The sequence below is a fragment of the Lynx canadensis genome, chromosome A3 (genome assembly GCF_007474595.2).
Source record: "Lynx canadensis isolate LIC74 chromosome A3, mLynCan4.pri.v2, whole genome shotgun sequence".
In the NCBI taxonomy this organism is placed as follows: domain Eukaryota; kingdom Metazoa; phylum Chordata; class Mammalia; order Carnivora; family Felidae; genus Lynx; species Lynx canadensis.
In genome coordinates, this window is record NC_044305.1 from 87406112 (window position 1) to 87423235 (window position 17124).

At 48.1% G+C, this 17124-nt stretch overlaps 1 protein-coding gene across 3 annotated transcripts; it reads left to right on the forward strand.

Moving 5' to 3' along the window:
* Positions 1-5460: 5460 nt before the first annotated feature.
* On the forward strand, positions 5461-15888 carry NAGK (N-acetylglucosamine kinase). Of its 3 annotated transcripts, XM_030310795.2 has the most exons (10): positions 5462-5744; positions 7490-7574; positions 7728-7826; positions 8401-8542; positions 9346-9456; positions 10152-10264; positions 11722-11809; positions 12781-12878; positions 13372-13450; positions 14295-15888. In XM_030310795.2, exons 1-10 carry the CDS (start codon positions 5716-5718, stop codon positions 14483-14485), a joined length of 1035 nt encoding a protein of 344 aa, XP_030166655.1. In that variant the 5' UTR covers positions 5462-5715; the 3' UTR covers positions 14486-15888. The 3 variants fall into 3 exon arrangements, with proteins under 3 accessions (XP_030166656.1, XP_030166655.1, XP_030166658.1); XM_030310796.2 differs by lacking the exon at positions 9346-9456 and having other exon boundaries at positions 5461-5744; XM_030310798.2 differs by lacking the exon at positions 7490-7574 and having other exon boundaries at positions 5463-5744.
* The last annotated feature ends 1236 nt before the right edge of the window (positions 15889-17124 follow it).

Below are 17124 nucleotides of genomic sequence, written 5' to 3' on the forward strand. Positions count from 1 at the left end.
ACAGAGCATGAGTGGGGGAGGGGCAGAGAGAGAGGGAGCCACCGAATCTGAAGCAGGGCCCAGGCTCTGAGCTGTCAGCGCAGGCCTTGACACAGGGCTCGAAACCACAAACTGTGAGATCATAACCTGAGGTGAAGTTGAACGCTTAATGGACTGAGCCACCCAGGTGCCCCATCATATATGTACTTTTATGTACATATATGTACTGATACACACAGAGCACAGATGTCTCATACACACATAAAACATATATACCCAGTGTGAGCTGGTAAGTGTTTAGCAGTCAGCTTTCTGGAAAACAACAACCTGATTTATAGCAGTTATTGATTTCTGTGTTGTAAGTATTCCCACCATGGCAATTTCGAGCTATAATGTGATTATCACCTAATGCAAGTTAGAAAGATGTGCACAATTAGTTCTTTGTGAGCTAGTGTAAGACAGTTCCAGCATAGCACTGCAAAGTTACATTTATACATCTATGCGTCTGCTCAGAGGTGCCTACGTATCCAGGATTGCTTAGGTTCCTTTAAGAATTGAAATTCTAGGGGTGCCTAGGTGGCTCAGTCAGTTAAGCGGCTCAGGTCATGATCTCATGGTTAGTGAGTTCGAGCCCCACATCAGGCTTTGTGCTGCCAGCTTCGAGCCTGGAGCCTGCTTCAGATTCTGTCTTCCTCTCTCTCTGCCCCCCTCCCATTCGCATGCACGTACTCTCTCTCTCTCCCTCTCTCAAAAATAAACATTAAAAAAAAGAATTGAAATTCTAATTGTAATTTGATATGTACACTAAGTACAGAAAAATGCATAAAGATATTGTCTCAAATACATGTGCTTGTAAACACAGAAGTCACTTAGAAGCCTATACAGGTCCAAATATATAAATAAATATATATACACCTACATATAGGTAGGTACACGTAGGCCAAAACATGCACCCACACACTCAGGAAGAAGGAATAAACCAACCTGATTTTCTGGGATGGCTGCACTGGCCTAAGACCCCACATCTTCAGGTCGAGGGCAGGAGACTAGAAGATCAGATAGGTTATTTATAGTCAACCATCTACACCTGCTTCTGCACTCTGTCTCTCATACCCCTCCTCACATCTTCTGACTGTCCTGCAGGTCTGGAAGAGCCTGTCTCTTGCCTTACCAGCCCTGGAGTCCCACCTCCATCCTTAGTAAGGGAGCTCCTTACCTGTCTTCTTTCACTGTGGGAAAGTGAACTCCAGCTTCTGTCTCTGCCCTCATCCCAGATCAACAGAGGGAGAGGTCAGCAGGACCTCTTGGATCCCTCCTCCTGACTTCTGCTCTACCTTATCCCTTATCAATTCCTTGTTCATCTCATTCTTGCCTGGGCCATTGCCCCAGCTTTCTAAATGTCTCCCTGCTCCAGGTTCTTCCCTTTCTTTTGTCCTGGTATAAGGAACCTGCCAGATTAATAATCCTAAGCAGTGCTGAGGTTACACTTGTGCTGGCAGCTTCCCAATTCAGGACAAATTAGGGCTGGATCCCTTTGAGGCCCCTTGACCACTTCTCCAACTCTTGCTCCCCCAGGCCAGTTTCCCTTCTGTTTTCTCCAAACATCTTTCTCTCCTCAATCAGTTCTGCAAATTGTCTGTGCTATAGAAACAGCTTGGGGGCGCCTAGGTGGCTCAGTTGGTTAGGTGTCTGACTTCAGCTCAGGTCATGATCTCAAGGTTTATGGGTTTGAGCCCCACACCGGGCTTTTTGCTGACAGTGCAGAGCCTGCTTTGGATTCTCTGTCTTCCTTTCTCTCTCTCAAAAACATTGAAAAAACAAAACAAAATTGTTCGTTTCCTTCTTTCGTTCACAGTGGGGCATTTACTACCTCTCATGACTGCAGTACAGTGCTTTATAGTTTATAAGCACGCTCAAAACTACCCTGCCCTGCACTGAGGTTAGCCCTGTACTCCTCTCACCTGCCCTGTACTGAGGTTAGCCCTGGAAATACAGTGGTTAGTGATGTGGAAATGTGGGGGTTAGGAGCCGATGGCCAAGAAAGAATTCTTGACACATCTTTAGTGCAAAAAGGTGGTTTTATTAAAGCATGGGGACAAGACCCGTGGACACAAAGAGCTGCCCTGGGATTATGAGGAGTGACTGATTATATATGATTTTCTACCCTATGGAGGGGAGGGTGATGACAGGGTCCCAGGACTTTGAATCTATAGGTTTCTGGAAGTTTGGCTACTGATAAGACCGCTTTTTTTTCTTGTAAATCATTAAGACAGTTGCAAACTGATACAGACTCAAGTCCTGCCTGACTGTGATCTCTGTCAGTTAACCACTAGTTTACTGTGATCTTTATCAGTTAACCACTTGTTTCTCCCTCCAGCAAAGCATTAAGACAATTGGGTGTTCCTGGAGGAATGTTATACTCTGCCTGTCTCAAGTATTTGTCAAGTATTTGCTGCAGGTTATAAGGAAATTTATCTACATTTCTTTTACCTTTGTTATCCACATCAGTGACTAAAAACAGTTGTTGTGCCTTGAAGTCAACATAACCTGTTGAGGACCTTGGGCCCCAAAGTCCTCTGCCCCAAGATCATAAGTGGATTTGGGAGAGAAGATATTTTCCTACTGTTCCCTTTGCCTGCCCCAATCCCCACTCCCAATGGAAATATGGCCTCCCTGGACTCACAGGGACAAAAAAGGGAAGACAGAGAACAAGACTGTGGCTTGCAGAAGAGGACTTTACCAACCACATGAGCATCACAGGAGGGGCTGTTGGGATGTTGCAAGCCCAGTATAATGGGCCATTAAACTTTTACAAAGCTAAATAGAGGTTAACACTTGTCTCTATTGCAACATCTTTATTTCCTTCCCATAACTACCACACCCATAGTAAGGAACATTTATTTGTGTAAGCCTAAACTAATACTTTGGTTTCAGAGCCTCAGTTTCCTCAGTTGTAATATGTGGTTAGAAGTCTCTGGTATTTTCATGGGGTTGGTAAAATGATCAAACGAGATAAAGGTACATGTAAGAGTTTTATGGAACTATAATGTACAATGCTGTCAAAAGTTCAGAAATAACAGAAGTAAAACCAATGAGTCATTGAAGTAGTAAAAGTTTACTGTGCACACTCCAAAATAAAGAGTTTGCAAACTAGGAGCACTCAAACCAAAACACGGAATGAGGTTCACTGTTGTCACATATTGTTATAAAACAGCTTGTTTAGTGACAAAACAGTGACTGTCTATTCTTTACTGTGATTGGTTATTTATGGTGTCTAAATGGGGTATCTGTCTTGATAGATGGGGCCTCCAAAATGTGGGGCAAAGATCAGGTGGAAGCTGCTGGCTCGGGAGGTGAAAGAATTCACCTTCAGCAAACAAAGGAAACAGGTTATTGAATACACCACAAGGGAGAAGCAGGCAAAACAGCAAAGGAGAAGCTGTGGACAACAAGGCAGTGGGTGGGGGCTGTTTTTAAAGGGGGAAGATGAGGTACGGCCACGTACGGAATTCTCCCTTTTTTGGTAACTATGCCTGGTTGTAAGTAGCCCATTGGTCAGTTAGGGCCTATGGATATTTTGAGGTGGGTGGCCCAATGCGCCTGTCTGTACTCAGCCAGGGAGCCCTTGTGGGCCTTTTCTACATTCCATTGCTCAAGCCTGTTTGCCTACAAGTGGCCTCTGCTGTTATAACATTAAAATTTTCTTAAATGATAGGGAATTGGTTAGTGGTTACTTCTTATGAACCTTGGGAAACAGTTTAAGTTTTGCTTATGATTTCTAGAGGAAAAAGCAAGAAATGACCCAGGTCAAGTTAGTCTTGCAAAATAAGCTAAATTAAGCCTTGTTTGTTTGACTAGACTGGTTTTGTCCTCTCAGGGAGTTTTCAAAGCTGGTCTCTGTTTGTTAGCTTATTTTGCAATCCTGTATTTTACAATTACAGCACATCTCATTTTGGACTAGCCACATTTCAAGTGTTCAGAAGTCCCATATGGCTAGCGTGTTGGACAGCACATGGTAATTAACTATGTAAATAAAAATTAGTTAAAATCTGTGTAGTACTTTAAGGTTTCCAAAATTCTTCTGATATTTATTTAAATTCTGTGTTATTCTGGGGAGGTGGATGCTTAGCATTTCCATTTTGTAGATGAGAAGCGGCAGCAATTGTGTGTAATTCACCTAAGGTCATCAGCTAATTTGTGGTGAACTTAATCCTTGCATTGGAATCTTGGAATCTGGGCACTTTCTCTTCTGCTTCCTTTTCTAAACAAGCAGTACAAAGGGAAACTTTGTCACACATACAGGTCCCAAAGCTGACTGCACTAGTGTGCAAAAAGGCACAGTCCTTTCAAATCCACCTGTAATCTCCTCTCCTCTAAAAATCCTGCCCCGTTTAATCCCACCAGAATCTATGAGTTCCATTATTCTAAAAACGTGTGTTAGATTAAACACCTTCCAGCTCAGATGTTCTAGGAACGTAAATGATACAAATGGGCATACAAAAATCCTCTCTCTGATATTCTCTATGACGCAGTGATTTACATTTTAACTACTCTTGAAGGGTCCACTGTGGTGTTTCAGCGTCCCAAATAGGTAAGACATGAGATAAAGACACCTCTCTTCCAGTCTAAAAAAGCACATATATGCCAAAGGTTCACACCAAAACATAACCAGACCCAAGTGGCTATCAGGGAAAGAAGCTACTAATGCAGGGTTTCTCTAGAAGGAGATGCAAGTTACGTCGCGGGGAGGGGGGGCGGACAGAGCAGGGACCAGGCCAGGACTCCTCCCTAAGGCTGAAGAGATGCCAAAGGCAGCTGACTTCCCTCCTGACCTGACAAGCTGTCCCATCGTGGGCCCCGAGCAGCCTGGAGGAGTCGGCTGAGTGCTGCAGGAGCCCCAGCCCGGCTCCTAACCATGGCTAGTATTCCCCGCCCCCTCCCCTTCTCGCTCTTTCCCTTTTCCAATTCCGCGTAAAGAAGGAGAGTGGGGTGGTAGTTGGAGGGCAACAAAAGTTTTGTAGTCTATGTCCCCGCAAATACCCTCCCTGCACAAAGACTTGAACTGAGCGGGTACTAAGAGCTGACCGCCCCCTTGTCCGGGTTGCAAGGACAGCCTCGAGGGCTCTTCTTTCCCAGCCCAATTCTAGTTACTTCCGGTTACGCACATTCGGCACGAGCGCAGCAAAAAGTCTGCGTGGTGCTTGTACGCGCAAGCGTGATTTTTGCCATCTCCAGGCAGGTGCCGGGTTGGCCATCCTAATTTTTAACGCAGTGCCCCTAACTTGTGCGCTCAGCGCCCCGGGGGCCCACATCCACGCAGGGACCTGGTCGCACCTCAGTCTCAGAGTCCGTCACCGACAGCCAACGTGGCTCACAGGCTGTGCGCACGCGCGAGGCGGGGCTGCCAGCAACTTCCGGGCGCTGGGGGGTGGGCAGGGCACTGACGTATCCAGCAGGTGGGAACCGGACACACCTTTCTGGCTCCTTCATTTGGGATCTGGTAGCCATCTCCCGAGGCAGGGTCCAGGAGGTGGGGAGGGATCCGGCCGGGGTCCGGGGTTGCCGCAGAGGCCCTCACTGGTTCCGCCCCAGGCTAGCGGCGGCTCGGTGCGCCACGCCCCGCGCAGTCAGCTGGACGGCGCGGACGTTCACGTGACGCGGGGCGGTACGGAGCGGACAGGTGGGCGGGAGGAAACCGAACAGCGGGATCAGCGGCTGCGGCGGCGCACTACCGGCATGGCCGCTCTCTACGGGGGTGTAGAGGGGTGAGTGCGGCCGGGCGGAGGGAACCCGGGAGGGGCGGCTTGGAAACGGTCGGAGGGCGGAAGGAAGCCAGTGCCCAGGCGGGCAGGCTGGGGACCTCCCACCTTAGGGTCTGGCCACTTTAGGCTTCTGAAGTGCGGGGGCCTTGCGGAGGAGGGGTGTGTGCAAGCGCAGCGATGCCTTTCCGCGCGGGATCGTGTGCCGTGGCCACAGCCACGGCGCGGGGTCTTTTATGTTTCACGGCGGAACCACACTTCTTTTTCCCACGAATGCCCACTCCACCGGCCCCAGCTAGAGAAGTTCCTTTTCCTCATTCCCGACTCTGGAGAGAGTTTGGCTGAACTGGTGTTAGGTGTGAAGTTGCTGGACTGGGGTGGGGAGTGGGAGTGTGGTGGAAGCCGGGACAAAGACCTTTGCCAGAGGGTAGCCCAAGTGCTAGCCTGTACTAGTGTCTGGAACCCCTCTGTTCTTGTCGGCACTTAGGCTCCCCACGCTAGATCGAGCCCTCTGTCATTCTTGGATTTTTCCTGCTTAAAAGCTCGTTTACTGGATTTTTTGTAATAATGCTTCCTGTATGACTGTGGGCAAGACTTTGGCCCTATCTGGGCTTTTATCACATGTGTAAAGTGAGAAGAGGGATGAATGAGAGGATTGCCAAGTCCCCTGCCAGTGAAAGCATTCTGTGCATGTGGGTGTGTCAAACCCGAGCTTAATAGAGGGTGGCTCTTGTCTCAGCCCAGGTACTTACTTTTGAATCTGAAATTGGGATTACCTCTGTGGCAGCCACATCCCACGGCTGGCTCGCAACCCAATGTCTTTTTTTTTTTTTAACATGAATTTTTAAGGTTGATCTCCCCTATCCTATCTGTTAAAAAAAAGTACAGGAGCTTGTGTTTATCCATGTTCTATTCATGTGTAAGATAATGACCTATTTTTCTAGTTTGTCAAATTCTTTTGGATACTGAATCTGCCACCTCGTGCATTGACTACACCCTTTAAACTTCTTGTCGTCTTTGAGTTTGAACAGTGGGACGTTTGGTGTCCTCTTCTGATATTCCCAAGAGTACTGATCGATAAAGAAACGTACATCACACCACCACAGACCTCTCACCAAACTACCAATGACCATTTCCCCCATTAATAAGCATTTTGCCATTTGGTTGCCTAAGTAGGCATAAACTCTCCCTGCCATCTGGCCAGTGTTTCTCCCAAGGGTTTCTTGAAGAACTGGGAACTGGACGTTGAAAGGCAGCCTTTAGCTATTGTGAAAGAAGCAGAGATGTGTGCCATTCCCTTTAGTCACATTTACTGAGTGTTGCTGTGCCAGGCATGAGGGTGGACACGTGATCCAGAGCTTGGCCCCATGGAGCTGGTAGTCTAGTGAGAGGCAGATAGGAAAGCATCTAAACATTCTTAACAGAATCTTTGAGAGTTATGGGGCACTGATACGGCTTAACTGAGGCAGCCGTGGGGGTTGGGGTGGGCCACATGTCAGAGGTCTCAAGGACCAGGTGATCGAGAAGTAGGGTCTTGCAGGATAAGTAGGACATTCCCAAGGGAGGCTGAGCAGGAACGTTTCACTTCGGTAGCACATCAAACACCAAACCACAGAAGTGGGCTTGGGCACGGGACTTGGGTTTGCCGAAGCTGCCTCCATCTCACTGGACTCTGCCTGTGACAAGGACTGCATAAGCTTAGCCGTACCTGCAGGTTTGTCTAAGACTGAGTGCCGCCTTGTGTTCTGTAGGGGAGGCTCACAGTCCAAGGTCCTTTTACTCTCAGAGGATGGGCAGATCCTGGCAGAAGCGGATGGACTCAGCACAAACCACTGGGTAAAGACCACAGTGAGGGACCAGTGGGTTTGGTTGTGCTTTTATTCTCTGTAGCTCCCATTAAGGTGGTGGTTGGGGCCACTTACAGCAGCCTCTAGGGGCAACACAGGTCATGTAAGCCTTTGTAACTTCTCTTCCCTTGCTTGGGGCCAGCTGATCGGGAAAGACAAGTGTTTGGAGAGGATCAACGAGATGGTGAACAGGGCCAAGATGAAAGCGGGGGTGGATCCTCTGGTCCCTCTACGAAGCTTGGTGAGTCTGGGATAGAGCCTGGGAATTAAGTCACAGAAACACAGCGATTTTCACTAGATGAGTCTGATAACGACAAAGTGAAAGGCCTTGAGGGCTTAGTCTCTGGTGTAGAAACACAGATTCTCACCTGTTCTTGTGGCTCAGCACAGAGCTTGACCTATAAGCATTCATTAAATGTTAGCCGTTATTCTTAGCTCAGATGTTTCTCTCAAGTTGCTGTAGTGCTGACCACTCCCTGGCCATAGCCTCAGTGAGATGTTCTGCAGGCCCAGCTAAACCCCGTGTGTTCCAAACCAAGTCTGTCTCCTCTGCCTGCTCTTCCGCCTGACTTTTCTGTTCAGGGCACTACTGACCCTCCCATGCTACAAACCTGGCATTGTTGAATAGCCTCTCTGGGTTCATTCCCAGATCAGGTTCCTCTTGCAGCCACAGCCCTCTGATGGGTCATGTTTAGGGTAGAAGGAGGACTTACGCCCCGACGTAGAGAGAAGGGACAGACACCATGAAGGGAGGGGGTTGCGAAAGGAGCTGAGTCTAGGGTGCTGCTCGCTAGCTCACCTCCCCTGCGGCCTAGGGCCTGTCCCTGAGCGGAGGGGAGCAGGAGGACTCGGTGAAGATGCTGACGGAGGAGCTGAGGGACCGATTTCCCTACCTGAGTGAAAGCTATTTAATCACCACCGATGCTGCCGGCTCCATCGCCACGGCTACGCAGGATGGTGAGGAGAAGGGAGGGGTGAGATTGAGAACTGGTTTTCTTGGGAAAGCCCCTTCAGGATAGCCAGCAGAACTTGTCTTACAATATCTGGAAGGCAGGCGTCAGCATACCCCGTTCCCTTCTCCCTGTTCTTTTTATTGGCTTAAGTTCCTGTCAGAGCAAGGCCCAGACAGAAGGTGGGAGGGCAGAACAGTATCTTGATGGGAGGCAAGAAGAGTGAAACCTAAGAGTGTATTGCAGAGGAGGGAGCCCCTGGGGCAGTGTGGGGATGGGGATGGCTGGGAAAGCAGTTAAGTGCTAAAAAGAAAATGGGAGGAGCTCTGTGGTAGCAGTGTAAAAGGGCCTTGGTATTATTGCAAGATCAGCATTTCAATCTCTGTTCCTATTTTGCCAGTGTACCATCTTGGAGAAGTTCTAGAACTCTCTGAGTTTCAATTTCCTCCACTCTAAAATGGGGCAGTTGTATTCACAAATGTAGTTTAGGATATTGAATCAGTATCACTGTGTGAACAGGATCTGGCATAATCCCTGGCTCATAATAGGCACTCAGTAAGGCAGGTAGTCTCTTGGCTGGGAGAGGAGACAGGCTCGTGTTCCTCTTGTCTTCCAGAGAAGGGCTCTGTGTAGACGGAGCTTCTTTGAGACTCAGGCCCTCCACTTTCAGGCAGGAAACTAGCTGGGCTCGGTTATCTCTACAAGATTGGGTGGTGAACCGAGGGCTGGTTTCTGTCCTGTCTTTCCTCAGAAGCTGTGTGCTCCGTGGGGGGCCTTGACTACACTGAGCCTCCCATGCCCTTTCCCCAGGTGGGATCGTGCTCATCTCTGGGACAGGTTCCAACTGCAGGCTTATCAACCCGGATGGCTCAGAGAGTGGCTGTGGCGGCTGGGGCCACATGATGGGGGACGAGGGCTCAGGTGAGCTCATGCTAACTGGGCCTGGCTCTGGCTCGGGGTCCTGGACCCTTCTCTTCCTTCACCTCCCCATCTTCCTCTCCCCTGCCCTTGGCCCCCGACCCCTTGGGGCTTTCCTCAGCTCCTGAAAAGTTGTTCTGAGTACAGGATAATGACTGAGAGGTGCCAGACTAGTGGTTGACCTTAGTCCTCAGCAGTGATCTGTATCCAGATTCAGATTCATGCCTCAGCGTAATAGTTGTTGCCTACCTGTGTTCACTTTTGGAGTCCTTTGGGAGAAATTGACACTATGAAAGTTAAGGCCATAGGTGCCAGGACATCCTGTATCAGTCTGCTACTAGGAGAGAGGTATAGAAGCTCCTCCTACATGACCTCTTCATAGGTAGCAGGTGTACATTTTCATAGGGGCCTTTGGGGTCAGCTCATGGCAGTGACTACAGTGGTTTGTGTGACAGCTGACCAACTTTATTTTGGGGTAGGAGCTAGTGTGACACAGCTTCCGCTGTCTTGTGTTCCCCCTAGCTTTCCCTTAGTGGATTGGTCAGATACAGTTTAAACTGAGGCCCCAAGGCTGGGAGTTGGGGCACCTAATTTGCTGTAATACCCATGCTAATCATTGACCTGTCTAGGTCTGAGTTTCCCTATCTGTGAACCCGGGGAGATTGCCCCATCTACTTAGTCCTCTCTGCTTTCCACAGCCTACTGGATTGCACACCAAGCAGTGAAAATAGTGTTTGACTCTATTGACAACCTAGAGGCGGCTCCTCATGACATTGGCTACATCAAACAGGCAATGTTCAACTATTTCCAGGTACTTCCCCCTGCCTCTGGTAAACATGCACACCTGGGATGGGCAATGGCTGCTGAGCAGGAGGGAATGTAGATGGATGAGCCAAAGGGAAGTTGGGGTGACTTGTGGGTCAGAGCTGGAGGATGGAAAAGTTCCAAGTGAGGACAGGATTCACAATGATGTAGGTGATACATTCCATGAGGTTTTCAGGCATGAGGAATAGGTAGGCTGGGGACAGGTGGTTAGCTAGAATTCATTCTTGGGCAGCTAGACCCTGCTGGGAGATGAAGGCAGATGCCATTTTAGGCTTGAATGAGAAGTGCAGGGTGAGATCAGGAGACTGTGTACTCAGAGACAGCAGGTGAAGGTTGCACAGGTGTGTTGGACAATGAGCTGTCTCTGGCCTGTATGGGTCAGGGAGGACAGCTTATTAAAGAGTTGGGCAGGGAAAGTTCTTAGGGAGGTATAATCTCCTACCCAGGGCATTAGGGACTGACTTTTCCTCTGTCTGGGCCATGCTTACTCGTAGTGGGTTAGGAAACAGCTGCCTTTAGCTGAACCTGAGGTAAAGGGGGAGACAAGGAAGAGAAATCTATTTGATAGACACCTCTGAGTGGGAGCTGCTTTACAGGGGCTAGGGATCGGCTCAGTGAAGGAAATTAGAGTTGCTGGAAGATAGGACCTGTGTTTTCAAAGTTCATGGATTGATGACTAAAGAGAAACTCTGGCCAGGGCCAAGGTGAGGGATGGGGAAGGACCACGAAGAGAAATTACTTTGGATAGCAGTTGCTGTGGAAAGTGGAGTTAAGCTACCCTGACCCAACAGATTGGTTCTACACCCACCGATATATCTGCCACTCCCTCTTTTGTTCTTCAGTCATTCTTCTAAAGTCATTTCAAAGATTAAGGGAGACCATGTTCATAACATGCTTAATATATTGCTGTACGTGCCCAAATTGTAGCCCCCTTGTTCCATTTTCATAGTGTATTCTGGGGAAGCACTGGTTCCTCAGGACCTGCAGAGGCAGTTTGTTGAGGTGAAAGAAGGGAGAGAAGTTTGTGGTCAGAGAAGTTTGGGAGAAACAAATAGATTTCTTGGTTCTGGACTTCACAGGGCCTTTAATTTGCTAATGTGCCCTGTGACTCAGGGTTGCAATGTGCGATAGTCCTTAGATTCCTTTCCCCAAAGAAATCTTTTCATGAGCAACTCAAGGAACTACTGAACACACCTTGGTGAGCCCAGATCTGTGATATGTGCTGTATGTATCCAAGCTAAGGACAAGGAGCGATGGAATCCATGTGGGGAAAACAACTTTTTTCAAATGAGAAATCTCAAATCTTTATATTCTCTAGAACTTAAGAAACAAACATTATTCCAGCTTTCCAAACAGAGACATCAGGAAGGTCAACTTGGGTGGGCCAACTGGTTATTTTCCTTTGCTTCTGATAACTATCTGTGCCCTTTCTCTGTCTCTCAGGTGCCAGATCGGCTAGGAATCCTCACCCACCTGTATAGGGACTTTGATAAATGCAGGTTTGCTGGGTTTTGCCGGAAAGTTGCAGAAGGTACTAGATAGAAGTGGGGCAGGGTTTTATTTAGTGTCTCAAAGACCTCCCTAATTGGGGGATGGAATGGGGTTCATATGGAAACTGGAAGCTAATTTCCCTTTGACCAAGTGATTTCAGTTCTCTGCCCCATGCGCCTTGGTACTGGTGGGCCTTGGAATGGAGCCTGAAGGACATGTGGGTTGTATGAAAATTATTTTATATTATCTATGTTTCTCTTCTTGACAGCTGTTATGGCTTGTGCAGGCTATGTGTCTGAGAAATTTACGAAGCAATTCTTTGGTCACATCTATAATTAAAACAAAACAAAACAACTAATGATACCCAAAAACCTAGGAGGTCATAGAGAGGTTTGGCCTATTGGGTTGGGTGTCAGGAGAAGCTAAACCATAGGGCTTGCTTGCCTGCACATTGCTTCTCCACTATAAGGTTCATACTCCTTTCATTTGATTCCTAAGGCCTCATGGCATTATAGGGCCCTCTTAGGTCTTGCTGGACTGAGACCCTTTCAGAGCAGAGCTAGAGAGGGGCTGACCAACAGCAGGCTGTTGGATGGGGGCTTAGGGGGGCGGGGAGGCAGGAGCACCAGCCAGCTGCCCAAGTAAGGTCTTGGGTCCCTAGAGGTGAGAGACCTTCAGGGATAGACTCAGTAACTCTGTAACCTGGAGTACAGACCAGGTGGCACTGTGCTCTTCCGGGGCGGTGGGGGGGCTGCCCCTTCTCATGCACGTGGGATGAACCTCCTCCATATAGGACACCCCTCCTAAGGTGGGAGTATGTGGTGTGGGCAGGGGAGTAAGGATGGAGAGACCGCTTTGGAGGCTTGCTTACCTACATGCCAATGAGGTGGGCATCCATTCCTACTTTGCTAGCTATGGGTACTCCTGTTGCTGCCCTGCAACAGAGGGAATAGCAGAGGACAGGCAGCTCGCTAGGTATTCACCAGCTCCCTTCCCTCCCCTCTCCCCCAGGTGCTCAGCAAGGAGATCCCCTTTCCCGTTTTATCTTCAGGAAGGCTGGGGAGATGCTGGGCAGACACATTGTGGCTGTGTTGCCTGAGGTTGACCCGGTGAGTTGAGGTGGGAAGTGAATCCTCATTTATCCCCGCAGGTGGGATGCTGCGGGGCCAGATTTGACTCTTTCTCATTAGGGTTGAGACTGTCCTATCAAACTCTGTAAATGGGGCGCAATTTTAAATGAGCTTAGGGTATGAGAAAAATTCCGTGTAAAGTCTGTAACACATGGAAATTCTTTGGTCCAGAGCCTCCCCTCTGTGGCCGGCCTGCAACCTGTATTTGTATATAGTAAATTGGTTTAATGTGGTGCATGTTTTTGTCGATTTCCGTCTCTTCCCTTCCCTCCTCTGTATTGTTGCTTAACCCTTTTTCCTTTCCTTTCCCTCCCTTGGTTTTATGAATCCCCCTGGTTTTCTCCCTTATTTTCCATACACCTTGGCTAGAGGGAGAATAACTGGGATAGGGTAGGCTGGACTTAAGAAACTACCCCACTTCAGCACTGGATAGGTTTGGTCGCCCCCAGTAGCCATTTCTGCTCTCCGCCAGGTCTTGTTCCAGAGGGAGATGGGCCTCCCCATCCTGTGTGTGGGCTCTGTGTGGAACAGCTGGGAGCTGCTAAGGGAAGGTGAGTATAGGGTGGGTGGCAGAAGGGGGTGCTTGGGAAAGCTGCCTGCCCAGGGAGGACTTGGGACCTGGGCCCAGAGGCTTGGATAGGCCATAGCCCTTAGCCTTCACTCTGCCATGGAGCCCTTATACAGTGTCCCATCCAGCTTCCTTGAACTCTTAAACGATGTTCTTTTTAAAGGATTTATTAAATATGCACCACTTTTTTTAAACATTTTATTTTATTTTTTGAGAGACAGAGACAGAGTATGGGCAGGGGAGGGGCAGAGAGAGAGGGAGACAGAGAATCCAAAGCAGACTCCAGGCTCTTAAGCTGTCAGCACAGAGCCCATTGCGGGGCTAGAACCCATGAACTCAAGATCATGACCTGAGCTGAAGTTGGACACTCAACCAGCTGAGCCACCCAGGCGCCCCTAATATGCACCACTTTTTAAAAATTAAAGATAAACCTCACTTAAAATGAGAGCTGCTGACCAGCATGTGGTGACATTTGTAGTCAACACAGTCCCAGCCAGAAGGAAACCAACCCAGCATTGGTTGGTTCGGGTAACTGTGGTTTCCATTAGACATTCTGAAGTAGTTCAAGGACCCCATTGCTTCCTTGGAGTTCCTGGCATTGGGTGCTTGGTGGCTGCAGGCTCTAGGACCCCACAGCCATTACTGGGCTTCTGTACCCTGCTGCCCTGTCTGTTAGGGATTTGGCATGTGGGCCCCTCGAAGACCTGTGTGGGAATGCCTCAGGGCCTGGGCCTCTTCTTTCCCTGTCTTTGTCCCACCTTCTCCTGGTCTCAACCACAGGGTGCTGGTCTGCTGTCACCTCCGTCATATGCCCTCTTTCCCTCCAGGTTTCATTCTGGCACTGACCCGGGGCAGAGAGAAACAGGCCCAGAACTCCTTCTCCAGCTTCACCCTGATGAAGCTGCAACACTCCTCTGCCCTGGGCGGGGCCAGCCTAGGGGCCAGGCATATTGGGCACCTCCTCCCCATGGACTACACTGCCAATGCCATTGCCTTCTACTCCTACACCTTCTCCTAGGGGGCTGGCCCTGGCTCTACCACTACAAGCCCAGTGGACACTGAGTATTGGAAAGGAGGAGGCTTTTTTCCTTTTCCTTTTTTTTTCTTTTTTTAAAGAAAAACATATATGAAAGAAAATAAACACACTTTACCCACTCCCCAATTGGATTGTGTTATCAAGCACACTTGCTGTGTACATCCTCAGGGCACCTGCCAGTAGGTATCCTATAAAGCTCAGGAATGGTTTTAGTCTAGGATTTAAAGCCCTGTGCCCAGGTACTTGGCCTGTGGTTTGCGATCTGCTTGCCACGCAGTTGCATAGAACATTCACGTGTGCCATCCCTCCCCAGCACCCCCAACATTAGCATATGTACATGCTGTGCGGCTGCCAGTTAAACAGTGACCTCAGTTGTCTCCTGTCAAAATGGGTAATGATGCCTATACAGCCATTTTTAAGGAGCTAAAGGTTTTCTGTGGAGAACATCACAGGGACTAACCTTAGACACACCCTCACCTCCTGAGAGCCCCGGTAGGGTTTAGGGGACAGTACCATTCTGGTCTCAGAGAATTACCTCACTGGATTTGGTGCCTCTAGGTAAACAGCACATTTTGCAGTTTTTCCCCACGAATGAGTTCTTGAGAGGTTATGAGGATGACTTAGATCCAAGAAGGCCAATTAGACACAACTAGGTGGCCTCCATATTCCTGGTAACTCCTAGCCTGGCTCTGGTTATAGAAGACATTTTGCATTTGTTGTGTGACACATAATAATGAACATCAGTGAAGAGCAGATAGGATTCCTGTCCTCTGGATACTGTTAGTTTGGTCAGTAAAGACCAGGCCAAAGCTTCCTGTTTTGCTGCCCATGCTGCTCGGTGAAGACCAAAGACGGAGTCTCTGTCCACAATGGCTGCTTCTGTAGATGTTCGTTCAGAGTGTAAGCTGTTAGAAGGCATGGACCATGTATCAGACATTGGTTCTCAAGCTTATGTGCATCAGTTATTCTAGATTGTGTTATCAACACAAAAGACTTTTGTCTTTCTCTTCTATAAGGTGTCTGATTCAGTAGGTCAAAGAAGAGGTGGAAATGTTCTTTTTTGCTGAATACCTTGGGTGATTTGTGCTGCAGAGATCCAGCACATGTAAAAAACTTTGAGAAGTTTTTTTACATGATCTCAGGACCAGGATCAATCAGTATTTTGGATTTAGAATCTAAAACTTCATTGGTGGAGAGTGTACAAATAGAACATAAATATAAGAGTTCATATTCTTCAAGAATATGGCCATCCCTCTTCCTTACCATTCATTGTCTAGGCTCTGCTATTCCAGTGGGACACTACAGGTTTTAGAGCCAAGCAAGGAGCACATCTTAATTGATTTTTTAGTCCCCGTGCATAAGGGTTGAATAAATGTTAGTTGAGAGAAGTGCACAAGGTCAAATGTGTTCCTATCTCCTTATCCAGTGTAATTTTCCAGCAGGAGGGCCCTGTTACCAGAGGTTGTGGTGCAGAAAGTCATAGTGATTTTTGAGGAGTTTCTCCACCTTTTATTTAAACTTATAATCTCCTTCCCTAATAAGATACCAGGAGTAACTAATGGGATTCCATGCTATGAAGGCGTTAGAGATGGATATATTCATCTCTCCTGAGCCTCAAACAGCCTTGTGACCAAGCAAAAGCATGGAACAAGAATGGGACTCAAATGAAGCCAGCACTGCTTTACTCTACCTGTGGGATTTCATCAACAACACAGCCTCATCTATATCATTCATTCAGCAAGCACTGAATGTCTCGCGGCTGTGATGGGTGCTCTGAGGATTAAAAATGAGTACACCCCTATACCTCATACCAACTGAGAAGTTGACGAAAATTTATGGAACTGCATGTTTACAATATCTGCTTTTCTGTAATCTACTTCAGTTAAGTTTAATAAAATGTTTTAGTGAATGAATACAACATTCCCATCTTCAAGGATGTGAATAAATGAATAGACATAACTATAGTATTTCAAAAAGGTCTAAACAGGCAAATCAGCTCAGATCCCCCCCCCCCCCCCCCCCGCCCAAATCCTGGTTTTAAGAAGGCACCAAAGAAAACCAGCCCTCGAAGCAAAACCCATGGCCCATGAGCCATGGGCGGGTCTGACGATTTTGTCATATGACCAAGCCCCTCAAGAGAATCACTGGGAGATTCAAGCTAGGTGTAACCTGAATAAATATGAGTTCTCAAACATCCCCACAACAGAACGGACAATGTCCAGTTGTTAACCCAGTAGCTCTGGTACCTAGGTCAGTCCTTGGTACCTAGCAGGGTCTCTGACTTTTTCAGGATTTGAAAGGCAGATAGAACTTTTATGTTTTCTAGATCGGAGTCTGTTTTCCCCAGAGGCAGGAAGAGAACAGCTATCCAATTTCCTTAACTTCCTTTCAACTCCAAGGATTTCCTGTTAATCATCTTTGTTCAAAGCTGTACAGAGGGACGCTTGGGTGGCTCCGTCAGTTAAGTGTCCGACTTCAGCTCAGGTCGTGATTTCTTGGTTCATGAGTTCGAGCCTCCCGTTGGGCTCTCTGCTGTCAGTGAGAAGCCTGCTTTGATCCTCTGTCTCCCTCTTTCTCTGCCCCTTTCCTGCTTCCGTGCACACATACTCTCTAAAATAAAC